Below are 18,948 nucleotides of genomic sequence, written 5' to 3' on the forward strand. Positions count from 1 at the left end.
TAATTTGGAAGTTTTCTTTATGTCCTATGTGTGTATATATTAACTAACAATGAAATTATCTTCCCACTAAAGGTTTGTTATAGTCATCCTGTGAAACCTTCTAGGCCTGACACTCTCTTTGGTGGTGTGGGGGAGAGCACTTGGTGATTGAGCAGTTCTTTGAATATCCTGCAAATTTTGCAGTGTTTTATTTTTGTGTGTGTTTTTCCTCCCAGTTGATTCATTGGGTTTTACATTTATATAAGCATCAACAACTAGAAATGTTTTTTTTTTTAATATATATGTTTCATTGATTTTTTTTTAAAAAAATATATTCCATTGACTTTCTACAGAGAGGAAGGGAGAGAGACAGAGAGCCAGAAACACCGATGAGAGAGAAACATCGATCAGCTGACTCCTGCACGTCCCCCACTGGGGATGTGCCCGCAACCCAGGCACATGCCCTTGACCGGAATCGAACCCAGGACCCTTCAGTCCGCAGGCCGACGCTCCATCCACTGAGCCAAACCGGTTTCGGCATCATTGATTTTTTTACAGAGAGGAAGGGAGAGGGATAGAGAGTTAGAAACATCTATGAGAGAGAAACATCGATCAGCTGCCTCCTACATACCCCCTACTGGGGATGTGCCCACAACCAAGGTACATGCCCTCGAACCTGGGACCCTTCAGTCTGCAAGCCGACGCTGTATCCACTGAGCCAAACCAGTTAGGGCTAGAAATAGTTTTATATCATTATTTTTTTAAAATATATTTTATTGATTTTTTACAGAGAGGAAGAGAGAGGGATAGAGAGTTAGAAACATCGATGAGACAGAAACATCAATCAGCTGCCTCTTGCACATTCCCCACTGGGAATGTGCCGGCAACCAAGGTACATGCCCTTGACCGGAATCGAACCTGTGACCCTTGAGTCCGCAGGCCAACGCTCTATCCACTGAGCCAAACCGGCCAGGGCTTTATATCATTATTAATTTTAATTCTCTCCTGAGGCTAGGTTTTTGTTGATTTTAGAGAGAGAAAGGGAGAGAGAGAGAGAGAGAGAGAGAGAGAGAGAGAGAGAGAGAGACATTGATGTGAGAGAGAAACATTGATGGGTTGATACGTTCACTTGAACTTCCATTCCAATCTCTGTGGTCCTCAATGCTGAGGACTCTAGGGAGTAGGAAGCAGCAAGTACGTTTCCAGGGGTGGAGGGTACTTTCTCAAGGCAGACGGGACTAGGGCTGGATTGATAGTATAGTCACGTCTAGGGCCGGGGAGGGATAGCAGGGCATGATGGGGGGGGGGGGGGGGGGAGGGCTATGAAGGGAGGTATCCGAGAGATCGGTGGCTTCTTCCCAAAGAGTTCTTCTGACTCTGCATTCCACCCTCGGCTGGGAGGCGGGGTATGTGACTATTTTCACAGCTGGGAAGGCAAAGGAAGCTTCCCATGGTCCACTGAAGTCCTTGGCAGCCTTTGTCAGGGAGGTCCTCAGAGTCAACTCACTGGAGGGAGCGTGGGCTAATGGTCAGCAATCCCACCCCCAAGTTCTCCCATATACATTCACCATGAGCCGGTTGCAGCCAGCAAACCCTGTGTCTCACAGACTTAAAACCGCTTCAGGTGACAGACATTCCTGTCACACTGTCTTTGATTTTCTGAGGCAGCTCTCTCCACAGGGGCTTTCAATGCCCACCCCCCTCCACACCTGCATTACTCAATGGCATCACTGAGGTGGCTTTGCTAAGACAAATGGTAAATGGGGGTGAGGGGACACAGGACACGCTCTCCTGGGTGCCTGGGCAGCTGTGTTCTCTTCTCTTCCCCTTCCCTGTCTCTGCTCCCACAGGCCTCTGCAGACCCGCAGGCCTCAGGGGCCTTGTGCCCCCTTGGCCACAAGACAGCCAACTACCAGGAGGCGTTGGGCTGTGAGACAGAGTGAGAACCCTTGGCTGAGAAGGTCACCAGCCCTGCAGCTGCAGGACATGCACTGGGTTAGAGGCCAGGAAAAGAGGGGAAGAAAGCCTTGATATCCCCGAAGTCCCCCGCCAGGGGGAAGACTAAAGACACAGCTGAGAGAGTGGTCTGTGCCCTGAGAGAACGCTTGCTTGGTAGTGTCTCTAGTGCGTAAGTCACAGGTCTCACAGAAAGTGCAACCTCTTTCAGCTCTGTTCACAGTTCTGTGATCTCTGTTAGGCCACAGGTTTGCAGAGGGTAGAGTGACTAGGCTCACGTGGGGCTCAAAGGGCAAGGGAAGGCTGGGCTGTGAAAGGACTGGAGGGGACAGGGGAGTGTTTTACATCCCAGGCCAGCCCTTCTTCCCTTTACATGCAAATGGAGTCCCTTCCTCAGTGCCCACACCCATCCAGGTGCCTCAAGACTAACTAGACCTGTTCATCCCACAACCACAGCAGCGAGGGAAGACGGGCATGTGTCAGGGTGGGGGAATGAGAAAAGATAAACCAAAGAACTTGTTTACTTCCATGCATAGCCCATGGCACAGACAATAGTGTGATGAAGGCCTAGGCGGGGTAAGAGCTGGGCAGATGGGGACAAAGGGGGGATGGGGGACATATGTAATACTATCAATAGTAATATCCTATCTAATAAAAGGGTAATATGCAAATTAACCATCACTCTGTCACAAAGATGGTGGTGTCCATAGCCACAAGATGGCAGCGCCCAGTCCTCTCAGTCCCGCCGGAGTTCCCCAGTCCCAGGGGGGCAGCCGCTGAGAGTGGGCAGTGTGAGTAGCCTGGCAGAATGTTTGCTTTGTCGCCATGGCAATGAGGCAAGCATTCCACCCTGGCCATGGAGGGCCTCTGGGCGGCAGGCACAAGAGCGGTGGGGGGGGGGGGGGGGGGATGCAGCGTCATCGCCCCGGCGACGAGGCAGGCGTTCCACACCTGGCTACGGATGGGCCTCTGGCCAGGCCGGGGCGTGGATGGGCCTATGGGCTGTGGAGAGCCTCTTGGCAGTGGGCTTGGAGCGGCCAGGCCCCACAGAGAACTACTGGCACTCAGATTTGTGTGCAGGGCTACTAGTATATATATTTAAAAAAACGAGGGCAGGAAAACTAAGGTGGCTCCTTTTAGAACTTTAAAGTGGAAATGTGATTGGGACCAAGATGGCGGCATAGGTTAATGCCGGAGATTGCTGCCTTGAACAACCAAATCAAAACACACCTAAAAGACAGAACGGACATCATCCAGAACCACAGGAAGGCTGGCTGAGTGGAAATTCTACAACTAGGAGGAAAGAGAATATCATACCCAGATTCAGAGGAGGCACAGTGCTGAAGTGAAATACTCAGGTACGGAGTGCACACGGAGTGGGCTGGCGGCAGAGGGCACGGTTGGTGCTTTTAATCGGGAGGGAGTCTCAGATTCTGAGCTCCAGATCCGGGCGAGTCTCTAGGGACCCAGACTCAAATGGGAGAGCGGGACTGTCTGGCTTCAGTTGGAACTCGAAGGCAGCTTTCTCTCCGAGGTTTGCAGCGGTTGCTGGGACTCTGTGAGGCAGAGCCTCTAGGGACGGAACTGAGAGCCGCCATAACTGCTCTCTCTGGCCCACCCTGTTGATCCCGAGCCCAAGCGAACCACCTGCCCCGCCCAAGCCCTGCGCAGAGCCATTTGCCAGATAGCCTCAGGCAAAGGCTAGATTAGCACCTCCCTAGAGGACAGAAGTTTTCCCACTGCAGACACAGCTGATTCTCACAGCCAGCTGGCCTGGAGGTCAAATCCCCCTAGTATTAACTACAACAATCAAGGCTTAACTACAGGAGGACTGCACACAAAGAACACTAGGGGGTGCACCAAGAAAGCATAAAAAATGTGGAGACAAAGAAACAGGACAAAACTGTCAATGGAGGATATTCAGTTCAGAACCACACTTTTAAGGTCTCTCAAGAACTGTCTAGAAGCCACTGATAAACTTAATGAGATCCTCAACAAATCTAGTGAGACCCTCGATGTTATGATAAAGAACCAACTAGAAATTAAACATACACAGACTGAAATAACGAATATTATATGGACTCCCAATAGCAGACCAGAGGACCGCAAGAATCAAGGCAAAGATTTGAAATGCAAAGAAGCTAAAAACACCCAACCAGAAAAGCAAAATAAAAAAAGAATCCGAAAATACGAAGATAGTGTAAGGAGCCTCTGGGACAGCTTCAAGCGTACCAACATCAGAATTATAGGGGTGCCAGAAGATGAGAGAGAGCAAGATATTGAAAACCTATTTGAAGAAATAATGACAGAAAACTTCCCCTACCTGGTGAAAGAAATAGACTTACAAGTCCAGGAAGCGAAGAGAACCCCAAACAAAAGGAATCCAAAGAGGACCACACCAAGACACATCATAATTAAAATGCCAAGAGCAAAAGACAAAGAGAGAATCTTAAAAACAGCAAGAGAAAGAAACTCAGTTACCTACAAGGGAGTACCCATACGACTGTCAGCTGATTTCTCAACAGAAACTTTGCAGGCCAGAAGGGAATGGCAAGAAATATTCAAAGTGATGAATACCAAGAACCTACAATCAAGATTACTTTATCCAGCAAAGCTATCATTCAGAACTGAAGGTCAGATAAAGAGCTTCACAGATAAGGAAAAGCTAAAGGAGTTCATCACCACCAAACCAGTATTATATGAAATGCTGAAAGGTATCCTTTAAGAAGAGGAAGAAGAAGGAAAAGGTAAAGATACAATTTATGAACAACAAACATGCATCTATCAACAAGTGAGTCTAACAATCAAGTGAATAAATAATCTGGTGATCATAATAGAATCAGGGACATAGAAAGGGAATGGACTGACTATTCTTGGGGGGGAAAGGGGTGTGGGAGATGCAGGAAGAGACTGGACAAAAATCGTGCACCTATGGATGAGGACAGTGGGTGGGGAGTGAGGGCGGATGGTGGGGCGGGAACTGGGAGGAGGGGAGTTATGGGGGGAAAAAAGAGGAACAAATGTAATAATCTGAACAATAAAGATTTAATTAAGAAAAAAAATAAAGTGGAAATGTGAGTCAGAATATGAGTGACCACAGAGGTTCATGCTGTGCCACCAAGGCTGCTGCTGGCCCCCGAGGCTCCGGTGGCCCTGGGAGCTCCCAGTCCAGACTTGCGCCTCGGAGCTGCGCTGCTGAACTATGTGCAGCCTCTGCTGAAGTGGCCACACCTGAGGTTTCCAGGTGGAGTCCCATCAGTGAAAGGCGCCAAGAGGGACTCTGGGAGGTTCCCTGGGGAGACTCTTGGCTCATTTGCCTTCCTCCCAGGCCTCCTCTGGGTCTGGCTGGTCGACTTTTCTGCAGGAGCATTTCCTCCTCATAGTCTTATATCAGATGCACATGACAGAATGAAGAGGTTGCGTAGAGAACTTGGAGTCCAGAGACCAGGTTTTACTCCTGGCAAAACACATTACATAGATAGATATTCTTCTCTGATTTTCCTTTTACTTCCTTAAGTGCTGTTATTATCAGCACTATCGTTGATGTGTGGAGCCCTTCCTGTGCTCCAGGCACTGTGCTAAACACTAGCTAACATCCGTTCACTGAACCTCCCCAAGGACCTTATGAAGGGCGGGAGGGGAGGCTATTCTTCTCACTGCAGATGAGGAAACTGACTCTTAAGGAAGCTGAGTAACTTTCTCAAGGTCACCAAACCAGGATGAATCTGGACCCAGGTATTTCTTAGCCTACAGTCTGTTCATCACCTCAAATGTCTCTGGAGAGCATCATTCATCAGAATGGACTTGACTGTGTTCCTCTTTGGACTGATTGCTTAGAAACAAATGGAACAATTCTTTAACTATTTTTTTTTTTTTTTTTTTTTACCAAGTCTAAATTTCTTTGGATTCCTCATTATTGAAGACAGGTCCTGCCTATACAGTTTTCCACCACCCCCACTGCAGGAACACAGGCTATGCATTTATGATAGCCCAAACCCCAGCATGCACCTCTCAGTGCTCCAGCCACACTTGGCTTTCCCTCACGGAAGAACCCAGGGAGGGGAAGAAGCTGGTCTTCGATGAAGCATCAGGGGAGAAGGGGACAGGAGCCTGGACGGTGTGGAAGCTCAGGGCGCTTGGCTGGACTGGAGAGGGCAGAGCACGGGGCTTCAGATGCTCCCCTTGGTGGAGCTATTTTCAGTACATACACCAGGGAGTATATCCAAAGGAGCTGCGGTGAGCCCTGGGGGCAGGTGAATGTGGGCCCTCCACCTCCTCTCCTGAGTGTGGCTTCACTGGAGAGCAAGCTTTGACTAATGTGTCTCATATCTCCAGAGCCTGCAGTCGAGTCTGGTCCTTTGTAGGGACTCAGGGACTTTCAAATAAATGAAGGGAGGGAGGGAGGGAAGGAGGGAGGGAGGGAAGGAGGGAGGGAGGGAGAAAGCGAGGGATGGGCGGTGGGAGGGAGGATGAGCCAACAGTAGGATTTGTCAATGAACTGGAGCTTCAAGCGAAGATCACGTGATCTCTTTACAGGGTCGGGCATTCCCGATTTTCATGGGGTTGCCATGCAGGAGAAAACTCACTTTTCTGGTCTCCTCTGATAATACGGGTCAGAGAGATTAAGCCAGAATTCAACAAAGTCTCAGTCCAGATAAACAAGAAAGAAGATACAAGATTCAAGGAGAGGACCTCATTCAAGGAAAGTGTGGCTGTGTTTGTCCAAGACTTTGTCCCACCCAGGTCTTGTCTCCGTAGTCACTGCCTCTTGCTCGCTGGCTCAGAGTGCCTGGCCTGAGAGTGCACACACTTAATTTTCTCTTAGTTCTGCACATTCTTTCGTAGGATGAAGTCAGGGAAGCCCATCGGTAACGGGTTCTATAAAGCCTGGGCACGACACTGATGCCCTGAGCTTGTTAAATAAAGGCTGATTTTAAAAAAGAAAGTGCAGTAAGAGAATTTAAATGAGTAGATTGACTAATAGTATCCAAAGACCAGTGCAGTGTACCGCTCACCGTATCGCCGCTTATTTTTTTAATGTGTTTCCTTCACGGTCTTTCTTGTGGCTCGCTGTGCAGTTTGTGTGCTTGTTGAGAACCGCATCTGCCTTTGGTTTTGCTGAACTCGGTTTTTCCGAGACCCTCGCTGCTCATAGGTTCAGTTTCGCCTTGCCAGCTGCACCCGGCCAGTTTCTGTGGCAGAGGAGCCACATCTGCTTCCTGAGGGCCCCTGGGCAGAAGCATGCAGTGGTGTCTCCTCCTGATCTGGGCTCAGGGGCTGAGGCAGGCTCCCCTCCTGGCATCAGGTAGGGACTGAAACTCCAGCCTAGAACCCGAGGACGAGGGAGAGCCGGGAGGCGGGAAGGGGAGGCAGGGAGTGAATGCTCTATCGGTCGGGAAGGAAACCACAGCGTTCAGAGCCCTGTGTCCTACTTTTCTCCCCTGAGAAGAAGGCACAGGTCTGTTTTGGGCGGCAGATGAAGGAGGTGGGGGCGGGGGAGCCTGACTGGCCAACCCCAGAAAGGAAGAAGGGGGAGAGAAGGGATTAAGCAGGGGGGCGATCCATTTACTTAAAGAAGTTCACTCCTGCCCCATCCTATGGATCTTCTATGGATCAACATGTTTTCTTAACAGATTCTAGAGATCCTAACATTTTAGATTGAATTCATGGAAAATCTATGTCCTTCTGCATTAAAAGGGGGCACAAATGTTTAAAAACGGCAGTGTTGGTTTTTGTTTTGCTTTCTGAGCCACCTGAGGGTGGTAAGTGCCAAAAGGGTGGTTTTGCGTGGAGACCCAGTTTCTCACCAACGCTCCTTCCCTTTGGAGTTCATGGCTTTCCTGAAGGGTTTTCCAGGCACCCCAGTGGCAACCAATCAAACAGCCAGGTTTTATTTTAAAGGTAATGTGTCCAGCCCAGCCCTGGGCTGCTGGAAGATATAATAAAACAGAAGCAGTGGCTGCCAGGGTTTATATTGTAAAGTAAGCAGCTGAAAATCACCCATGCGCTGGTCATGACGCTGTATGTGCGTCATGGGATGTGCTCCATCTCCCGGGCGGGCGGAGTGACAGGCGGACCAGAGAGACGACCATCCCAAAAGCCAATCCTGATCACAAAGCCCCTTGGGATTTCTACGGGAAGGAGCGGGCCAGCTGCTGACCGGGACTCACGCACGCGTTCTCCCTTCCCCAGGAGCCGTGACAGGCAGAATAGCGACCGTGGGGAACATTTCTGCAGAGGAAGGCGGCTCTGTCACCTTACAATGCCACCTGTCCTCCACCACAGCCACGGTGACTCAGGTCGACTGGAAGCAGCAGGACCAATTTCTGGCCATTCATCACGTGGAGTCCGGGTGGTCCATCTACCCGGCTTTCAGGGAGCGAGTGGTCCCCCGCCCCAACCTGGGCCTCACCCTGCAGTCCCTGACTACGAACGACACAGGGGTGTACTCCTGTGTCTATCACACCTTCCCTGATGGCATTTACAGAGGGAGATTCTTCCTGGAGGTCCTACGAAGCTCAGGTATGCCCTCTGAAGCAGAGCAGAGGACGAACCTCATCCTCTAGGATAGAAAATGCATCCCTGCAATGCACAGTGGAGGAGGGCCACCCAACCTGCTCACACTCACATCACCTGGGGCTTTTAAATAATGTTGGTGTCAGCGCCCATCCCAGAACAATTCAGTAGGAATCTCTAGGAGTGGAGCCAGGACCTGATAGGTGCTACGAGTATCCCTTGTGATTCCAATGAGCAGCCAACATTGATAACCACACTTTTGGGTATAAAAAGGACATTTTGTGTATATGTATTAACTAGAGGCCTGGTGCATGAATTCGTGCATGGGTGGGGTCCCTCGACCAGGCCAGAAATCAGGGCAGATTGTGGCTGTCTCGCCCAGTCCAGGGGCTGATCATGGCTGGCCAGCCAGGGGGAGGTTGGCTGTGGGAGCACACTGACCACCAGGGGGCAGCTTCTGCGTTGAGCATCTGCCCCCTGGTGGTCAGTACGCATCATAGCTACCAGCTGGTTGTCCTGTTGTTGGTCATCCGGTCATCAGTTGTCTGGTTGTAACGGTTGCTTAGGCTTTTATATATAGAGATATGGTCATCTAGAAAACGTTCTCATTTATGAGGTTAGCATGGATCATGCAGGTTAGAATTAGCTCCTAAATTTATAAGGGATTAGAGCTGGTTAGAAACAAAGCTGTGTACTAAGTGTAAATGTACCATAATTTGCATTTTAGAAAGGTTTTTGAATTTTTTTAAATTACAGTTGACATGCAATATTATATTCGTTTCAGGTGAACAAAATGGTGATAGGCATTTGTGTACTTTACAAAGTGATCACCCTGATAAGTCTAGTACCCTCCTGGGGTCACACACGGTTATGACAATATCATTACCTGTATTCCCTGTGCTGTGCTTTACATCCTTGTGATTGTTTTATATCTGGAAATTCTACATCTTAACCTCTCCCCCTTTTTCATTCATCCCCCCAACTGGCAACCATCAGTTTATTCTCTGTATCTATGAGTTTTTTTGTTCATTTATTTGTTTTTTTTCTTTTTAGATTCCACATATAAGTGAAATCATATGATATTTGTCTTTCTTTGTCTGCCTTATTTCACTTAGCATAATACCCTTTAGGTCCATCCATGTTGTCACAAAGACAAGATTTCATTCTTCTTTATGGCTGATTAATATTCCACTGTGCCAGTGTACCACACCTTCTGTGTGCATTCATGACACTTAGGTTGCGTCCACATCTTGGCTATTGCAACTAGTGCTGCGATGAACATAAGGGTGCTTATGTCTTTTTGAATTAGTGTTTTGAATGTCTTTGGATCAATACCCAGAAGTGGAATTGCTGGGTCACAATGATAGTTCTATTTTTAAGTTTACGATAATTTACATTTGTTCGTGCTTCATAGCTTCCAAAATAATCTCACATTTGTTACCCACCTGGACACTTGAACCAGACGTTGGGACGGTGGGAAAGGATTCTGACCGTATCTGAGAGACAGTGGAGTGGAGTGGTTATGAGCTCAGACTGATGCCAGGCAGCCGGTGTCCAAATCCCGGTGCTGCTGGTGACCACAGACAGGATTAGGTAGCCGCTCAGTGCGTGGGTTTTCTCCTCTGTGAAAGGAGGTGGTTGTCAGACCTTGTGAGGTGCTGACAGGATTGAATTACTTACCACAAGCAGCTCGGCACGTGGAACATGCATGGGAAGCACCACGTACGTCTCAGTGATGAATGCACTGCTTGTCTGACTGATGCAGGTGGAAGCTGAGGCTTGTGGGGCTCAGAGCATTAGCGCTGACTTTAACACAGGTGTTCTGGTTCCCTCTGAACTTCTATTTGCTGATTGTGTTAGAGATTAAGCTTTATGAATTGGCAAAATCTGTGAAACTGTTACCTTAAAGTTTCTTTTCAAATGCTTGCTCCCACATAGGCCAATTATGCATGCGGACAAGAGCCTACATGGTTTTCTGTTCCGTGGACAGCCCTCTGCAGGAACTCTGCCCCCTGCCACTGCCCTCCATGACCCCTCTGCTCCCCATCTGCCCCCTCCCCCCGCCTGCAGCCAAAGCAGGGAATGGCATCCTCAGGGCAGGAGAAGCACCTGCCGGGGGTTTGGGCTCCCTCTCCTGCCCCTCCTGGTACCGTGTGGGGACTGTGGGCACTGCCCTTGTTCTAAGGGATTGCATTCCTAGGCCACCTTGCCGGCAATCGCAGCCTTTAATCAGAGGGAAGAGGGCCGGCCTCTGCTACGCCCTCCTCTTTTCTCCCCGGGCACCTGGGTTCCCCGGACCTTCTGGGACGGGAAGCAGCCTGGAAACCTTCCCCCGCAGCAAGCACACAGGGGTAACCGTCCTGTTTCTCTCACAGGCTCCTTGGATAAAGTACCATCTCTTCAAAACTCCCTTCCTGCCTCTTCCTCCTTCCAGTTCCATTTTATGTTCGTAGAAATTCTCTAGTTCATGTTTAATTCATATCACAAACATTGATGAAGCACCAGTTATGTGCCAGGTGCTTGATAAATATTTGTGGTCTGGGCCTGGCCAGCGTGGCTCAGCGGCTGAGGTCACAGTTCCACTCCTGGTCAGGGCACATGCCTGGGTTGTGGGCTGGCTCACCAGCAGGGGGCCTGCAGGAGGCAGCCGGTCAATGATTCTCATCATTGACGTTTCTATCTCTCTCTCCCTCTCCCTTCTTCTCTGAAATCAATAAAATACATATTTAAAAAGAATTTGTGGTATGAATGAAGGAAAATAGTAAAGGACACAGTCCCAGGGCCTTGCTCCCACCAGGTCTCACTGCCCAGGAGGAATAAGTGTCATGGGCTTAAGGTGAAAAGTGATGTGCTTTTTTTCTTTTTTTGTACTTTAATATTAATTTTATTTTAATTTTTAAGTTACATTTTCCTACTAGTATGATTACAAATATGAAGTTTAATGAAATAAAATATTCCTTTTCCGTTTTTTCTGGATGCTGCCGTTTGTTTTATTTCATGAGTATTTCCCAAAGTGAGGCTGCTGAGTCGAAGAGGGGGGTTAACAATGGCCCGCTCTGGTGTAAATGTGTGAGGCACACAACGGCTTGCGTGTCAGTGGCTCATGGTGGGCCAGGCAGACGCTCTGTGGTCCAAGCAGCTGGGTTAGTGGTCCAGTCTGTAGCCGGAGAAAGGCCTGGCCAGCCCCCACCTCTGTGCCCTGAGCTCAGGCCTCCCTGGGAAATGGTTGCCCTTTGCTTCTGGCCTCAGTCGGTTTCCCTTATTTTGTCCTCCCGCTAGGGGCTGGGCACAGCGCTGGATTCCTGATCCCGCTGCTGGGAGTCCTGTTGCTGGTGGTCATCTGCACAGCGGCCACCATGGTGGTCACGTTGGCCAGAAAGGTAAGACTCTGGACTCCACGCCGGCCACCCTGGCCCTTTCTGATTCTCCTTCTGTCCAGAGACAGACATAGACAGGATTCCCCACTGCCCTTCGTGCCTTTTTCGTGGTCCTTGTTCCGCCTGTTGGGGAAGTTGTTTGCATTCTCCTTCTGTGCCTCCCTTATCTGGGAGCCCGAAAGGTTGGACCGTCTTCCTCCAGTCTGTTTGTCACCTGCAGCTCCGAGGTCCTGCCTGTGCCTTCTGCCGGTCCCTGGGGTTAGATTTACCTGCTTTGGCTGTGATGCATCTGGGGCATCTGCTCTGTGAGGGGACTCTTGTACATCAGCCCATTTAGTGTTAACAGTCCTCCAGTGGTGCCTGGCTGCCCGCGATTCTGCAGGATGAGAAGGAAAGGAGGACGAGGACCCTGTTTTCAGATCAGGACCCTCATATATGACTTGCCCAGGCCTAAGCCTTCTTTGAAGTTTGGTCTCTGTTTTTAAAATTTATTGTTGGCACTATTTTTACATATGTTCTCCCTCCCCGCTTTGCCTCCCTGCCCCCAGCGCCCCCCCCCCCCCCCCCAGAAGTTCGGAGGGGCCCTGCGGCCTGCAGTGCGGAGGATGCTCTGTAAATGCTGCCGCCAGGAGGACCTCTGACTCTCGCTTTGCTTTCAGTTGCTGACAGATCTGTCTCCCTTTCTCTTTCATGCACCAGAGGGTTTAGCAAAAGCCACCCAACCCCATAGTCCTCATAATCACTGTTTACCCCGCACTTCTCCAATGTCAGAGGCGCGGCTTCAGCTCACAACCCCCTCCATCTGTGTCCCGTCCATTTCCCTCCTCTCCCCTCCTCCGCACCCTGCAGTGGGGTCCCTGTTCCCATCCAGCGGTGAGGGCTCTCCTTCCACATCCCAGCCAGGGCCGTTCCCAGGACAACTGTTTTAGAGCAGGTCCAGGAACTAGGGCCGGACTCATGGATTCTGGCGACAGGGATTTACCTGCAGGAGCTCTCAGGTGAAGGTGCTGAAGGAAGCAGAATGGGTGAAGAACACTCCGCATGATGTGGTCTCAGCTGGAGACTCGGTTGAAGCAAGTCTTGTATGAAGAGTTGGTTGCATCCTAAGGCAGGGAGCTGGCCTTTTAAAAACCCACCTTCCTCAGTCATTGACTGCAGGCTGCGCAGCAGGGAGGGTCCAAGAGCAATTCTGCAGAGAAGGGGCAGCTGTGAGCCGCTCACAGCCTATACACCCAGGCCTGGGGAGTGGGAGCACAGGTCAGGTACTGAGGTTCTGAGTGGGGCACCAAGAGTGCTGCCCACACACCCCGAGAGCCAGCAGATTGCAGTCTCGAGGAATATGGTGTTGGAATCAGACAGGCCTAGGTTGGAATCCTGGCTTTACCACGTGAGCAGCTATGTCACCTGACCTTGCTGAGCCTCAGCTTTCTCATCTGTAAATCAGAAATAAGTATGGTGCTGCCTTCGTGGGGTTGCAAGAAAATTTAAGTCAAATAATTCAAGTAAGCCGCTTGGGTATTTTTCCTGGCATACATTAATAACCATTATTCTTATAAATATATGTTCTTATCATTATGCACTTTATTTATCATAGCACCTCATAATACTTGGTGCTCAATAAATATTTGTATAGCATGGATCAACTAGACCAAATGAGTGATTGTTATCTGCCAGGCAGCTGTTGGCAGGGGACCTTCTGAGAAGCACAGCAGAGATGGCTGTGTCCACACCAGGACCGTGACTGCCACGCCCTGTCCTTCTCCGCAGGTTCCACGGGGGCAGTGTTTGTCCTGCAGCCCCAGCTGCAATACCAGTAGCTGCCTTTGATCCTTCAGGACGTCAGTGCCTTGATCCCAAACTATTATTCCGCACAGATCACAGTTACAGAGTCCCCCATGCAGGATGCAATGCAAATGGAACAGGGAGAGACCCACCTCAGGCATATCTCCAATTCCCAGAGGACTCTGGAAGCCAGAAGAGTCCTAAGGTTCAAAGGCAAGGGGGAGGCCAGGCCAAGAGTGGGAGCAAGAGCACAAGTGCATGGAAGGTCACACCATTCCTTTGAGGATGATTTGGGCATCCATGCTTCCAAATGGGTGGGGTTGCGCCAAGGGACGCAGCACTTCGTTAAGCCCAGCGTCAGTGTCCACCTATGATAACTGCCCCCTTTCTTCATACTTTTGGTAGATAAGGTGCAGCCACTCCTCCTGAAAAGGAATGAATGGAATAGTACGTGGTGAGAGACTTCCTGTGTGTGCTTCTGAGACTATGGCCTCTCTCTAGGCCCAGCTCCTCAGGGCCTGCAGTTGTGTGTCACTTTACTCTTCCATGTTTGTTTCCGGTGAGCCTCCATGTGGCCCTATCCACTCTCCTGCGCAGTCCCCTGCATATATTTGTCACCTCAGAGCTTGACGCTACCAGTAATGGTGCTTCTGTTTCCTATGCTGGAAGCAAGAGAGAAATACCAATGATGAGAAAGAATCATTGCTTGGCTGCCTCCTGCATGCCCCCTGGTGGGGATTGAGCCTGCAACCTAGGCATGTTCCCTTGACAAGGATCAAACCTGGCACCCTTCAGTCCGCAGGCCAATGCTCAATCCACTGAGCCAAACCAGCCAGGGCTGCCCACGGTGTCTTGATTCCTTGCCTTAGCTCAGCCCTCACCGATGCTGCTCTCATATGGATGTGATGGCTGACTTCAGGTCCTTGGTTTCCTCAACATATTTCACTGTTCTGGCCTATTGCCCCGCAAGTGCAACTGTGGTTGTCTGACCATGAGTCCCTACTTAGATTCAGAAAATCCAGTTCTTTTAGGTATGGGGCTGTGTAAAAATGTGTGTGTGCACGCATGTGCAGGAGCGTGTATGTGTGTGCCTGTGTGTGCATGCCTGCATGCACATTTCAGTCCTACAGCATATACTGAGCATCTGTTATGGGCTCTGAGGTTAAACAGACATAGCCTCTTCCCCCAGGGAGCTCACAGTCTGGAGAAGACAGGATTCAGTGTTACAACAGGGAACATCTAAGAGTGCATCCCAGTGCAGGGGAGAACGCAGCTCCCTGGAAGGGTCAGAGAAGGCCTCTCAGACAACGTGCTGCAGAGCTGCATCGGCAGGATGGAGTACACAACCTTTTCGGGGAACTACAGAGGGTGGACGATGGGTGTAACATATATAAAGCCGGGGAGTCAGGACACAATGCCTGCATTCTAGAAACCACAGGATGAGAGGCAGCTTGGTCGAGGGGAAAGAGCATAGAGAGCCTGGGGTCAGACAAACCCAAGGCAGAATTGGACTTGTCCTTGGGCAAGTGACTACACCTGTCTGTGCCTCGGAGCTAATTCAAAGACTTCGATAGAGGTATTGGTGAGGTTACATGAGAAGGTAGCCCAGCCCAGTGGTCGGCAAACTCATTAGTCAACAGAGCCAAATATCAACAGTACAACGATTGAAATTTCTTTTGAGAGCCAAATTTTTTAAACTTAAACTATATAGGTAGGTACATTGTTATTAACTTAATTAGGGTACTCTAAGGCTTAGGAAGAGCCACACTCAAGGGGCCAAAGAGCCGCAGTTTGCCAACCACTGGCCCCAGCCCATGCTCAGGGCAGCTCTCTGGCATGAGGCCCTGTACCAGAATTTGGGGTGTTGGTGGGGCATGAAGCTGAGAAAGTGAGAGTGACCAAGTCACATGAGGCATTTTGAGGGCATCACACTCAGCCTCTTGAAGAATGCATCTCAGACAAGGTTTTTTACACAACTTAAGTGGTTTTGTAAATCCCTTAAACTCCTCCTGTGGCTCCTGTAGACAATGAGTGATGTTAGAGGGTTGTCAGCAGAAGCATGGCATGATCCAATTTTCATTTTTGAAAGCTCACTCTGTGGGTGGCCATGTGGAAGTTGGACTAGAGGTAAGAGGGGCTCTCGAGGCAGGCGAGTGTGGAAGTACAGTCCAGAGACAGGACATAAAAGTAGGGATAGAAAAGGGAGTAGGTTTTAGAGTTTTGTAGGATAGGATTTTATGGCCACTTTGAGTTTAACATTGGCCTCCAGGTCTCAGCTGGTGCCGTAAACCAGTTTAGGGACTGTGGGGCCGGAGCTGTCTGTGGAGGAGGAAGTATGTTGGGTTCCTCTGAGACAGGCTGGTCCTGAGCTTTCTGTGGGTCATCAGGTGGCCATGCCCAGTTAGCAAGTGGGCATCTCAGTCTGGAGTTCAGGGCAGAGGCCTGGACTTCCGTGGGTGGAGATTTGGGAATCATCAGAGGGAAGAGGGTGGTTGTAGATGTACATTTAGAAGAAGTATCTCAGAGTGTTGAATGTGGGAAGGCAGAGGGCAGACCCTGGGAAACACCTTTAATTGGGGAGCTGATGTGCAAGCAGGAAAAAGAGCAGGGCTGGCTGAAGGTGCAGGTGGGATTCAGGGGAGGAGGAAGAGAACCAGGGAGGAGGTGCCATGGAAGCTGGGGAAGGAGAGCATTTTAAAAAAGAAGAGGTCATCAGTGTTTGGGGTGACAAAGAGTAAGAGAGAAGTGGGGTGCAAGCTGCCTCACTGGGCTTTGTGTATAGGGAGGAATGGTGACAGGTGCATTGCGTGTGTAGAAGTTTTGTTTTGGTGGAGTGGTTAGTACTGAAATCCAGCCATGACAAAACTGAGAAAGTAAGGTCAAGAGATTGGTGTTGGTCAGAATACAACTTCACGTGTGTGTGTGTGTGTGTGTGTGTGTGTGTGTAAGAAAGGAAGAGAGATCATTATAATTACGTATCAGTTGGGGAGTAACTTTTGAATGTCACCCCTACATACTCTGTCATTTGTTTGTTTTTAGAAGAAATTTCTCAGAATTCATTCTGCAGAAAGTGGCCTCAGGAGAGTGCCCTGTGGACAGGAGGAATGGGGGCTCGGGGTTCCTGCCTCCCCTGCAAGCTGCGTCCTGACAGAAGCTGCAGCTGCTGGCCCATGCAGAGAGCAGAGGGATGATGACTATGATGAGCCGCACGACTACTTCAACATCCTGAGCTACAGAAGCCTTGGGGACATCAGCTTCCCAGCAGAGACTGGTTAGCAGCAAGGGGCATCTTCTGGGAGACACAGCCTGACTATGTGTAGGGTCTGCACTCTCCATCACTGCTGTGTGTGTGTGTGTGTGTGTGTGTGTGTGTGAATGATTGCCATCCTCATCTCTGTCAGCATTTCCTCTCCCCCTCCCTTCCACTCCATTGTGGCAGACCAGGGTGAGCAGCTTGAGTCTTGATTATGAATGCGATGTTGAAAACAGTGTGACCTGATTTTGAGTATGGCAGTTTAAGCCAATTCTGTGGCTCTGGACAACGTGTTCCTCCTAACAGCACTGGGTGGGGGCTCAGGTGACAGGGTTTTGTGGGGATGATGATGACAGTGTGATTGCAAAAACACATTCTTCTCATTTCTCACTGTCCTTTCCATCAACAGTTACACATTCAAGGCATTTTAGGATTAAAGCTTGGTCCCAAGCTTCTGAGGGGAGAAAGGAGGATGACTAAACCATGGCCTTGAGTCTCAGCCCTTCGAGAACTTCCGTTAAGTGGGGAGATAACATCCCCATGGAAAGGTGGTAAGGGGTAAGGATGTAAGACCCAGGCCTGTGGGAAGATATGCCAGTTTGGCGGAGGTGGTCAGCATAGGCATGCCTGTGGTGAAGTGGCCCAGGAGAATGGGGAACAGAGGGGCTGGTCTGGTGAGAGCAGGTTTTTATCCAAGGAACTTGCAGAAAACAAAGTTGGGAGCTAAAGCCTCACAAGGAAGACCCTGGTGCCAAGGGAACCAACGAGACTTCAGATTCTATTCTCTGGGCAGCAATTCAAGTCTCCTCTTGTTGGACCTACTCAGCGTATAGCGATGGGCTGTCTGGGGGCTTTAGCCTCTTCCAGCCAAGCACTGGGGGAGCCACGGAAATGGTGCGTGCTCACCGAGGGGCCTGCGTGACCTTGGGCAGTAGCCCATGTTTTCTCTGTCAATCCAACACTGAACTTTTAAGAAAGAATCTGTTTCCCTCTAAAAGGGAAACCTAGATTTTTAAAACAAGGACTCTTCCTAGGAAAAAATATAAAATGAGCGCGATAGTTTCTAAAAATGTACACCCCCACGCTATCTTCTCTGAACGCTTACATTCAGTCCCGGCCTCCTTGTGCTGGGGTTGGGTGGCATCGGAGCTGCTCACTTCTGTTGAGGTGGCATTTAGGCTTTTATCCTCCCACTGTCTCTCAGAGAAATGAGGAGGGAGGCTGGCTTACAGGTGAGTGATTTTCTTTCACGGGCACAGGAACCGAGAGAGAATGAGAAGCAAAGCTGTCTCCTGCCAACCATTACAATAACGCATTGCTCTGCTCCCCAGAATCAGGCTGGTTGAACAAGAAGACAATGGAACTCCTACTCCTCCTTGGATTTTTATTTTTATGTTCTCACTTTTCAACCAAACAGGTCTGTCGTTAGGAGCAATGAGCTGAAATCTGTCCGGAGTGCCAATTTGTTTGGAAGAAAGAGAGACACATGGACAACACTGTTATTTGCCATGGCAGTCAGTACACAGCACTTTTCTTGCAAAACTAGTGCAAATTTGTTGGTAGTAGAACACAATTCACGGATAGGAAATGAATGAAGATGGGATGACGAAAAGGGAGTGTTGTTTTGCTTTGATGGAGACACATATTGGGTCGAGGTAGACTGAGAGTTGGGTGTTATTGAACATGATTGTGGCAACTGGAAACATTTACAAATTCCATTTGGAGTTGATAAAAGCACAGAAGGACCCAGAGATGTCGTAAGTGGGACAGGTGACTAAAATAAGATGGAATTCAACGAAAATAAATTTTAAAGTGGAATTCAATGAGCTAGATTTTCCTTGGAGAACCAGAGGAGACAATCCCGTCAAAGCCAGATTCCTGGGGTCAGTCCAGGCCAATAGCCACTCTCCACATGCAGCTATGAGCAAGGCAGATGTGTTGTGAGTGTAAAATACACATCAGGTTTTGAAGACTTAGTGTGAATAATAAGAATGTGAATGATCACATCAGTCACTTAAAATATTGATTACATGTCAAAATGACAATATTTTGGATATGTTGGGTTAAATAAAATATATTATTAAA

The 18,948-nt window shown here is 49.4% G+C and overlaps 1 protein-coding gene across 1 annotated transcript; it reads left to right on the forward strand.

Annotated features, from left to right (window-relative positions):
* The first annotated feature begins 7,101 nt into the window (after positions 1–7,101).
* TIGIT (T cell immunoreceptor with Ig and ITIM domains) lies at positions 7,102–17,383 on the forward strand. Its single transcript, XM_036352999.1, has 4 exons — positions 7,102–7,240; positions 8,128–8,457; positions 11,731–11,831; positions 16,650–17,383. The coding sequence occupies exons 1-4, from the start codon at positions 7,177–7,179 to the stop codon at positions 16,884–16,886; spliced, it is 732 nt and encodes a 243-aa protein (XP_036208892.1). The 5' UTR covers positions 7,102–7,176; the 3' UTR covers positions 16,887–17,383.
* Positions 17,384–18,948: the final 1,565 nt, after the last annotated feature.

The sequence above is a fragment of the Myotis myotis genome, unplaced genomic scaffold, assembly GCF_014108235.1.
Source record: "Myotis myotis isolate mMyoMyo1 unplaced genomic scaffold, mMyoMyo1.p scaffold_m19_p_2, whole genome shotgun sequence".
NCBI lineage: Eukaryota > Metazoa > Chordata > Mammalia > Chiroptera > Vespertilionidae > Myotis > Myotis myotis.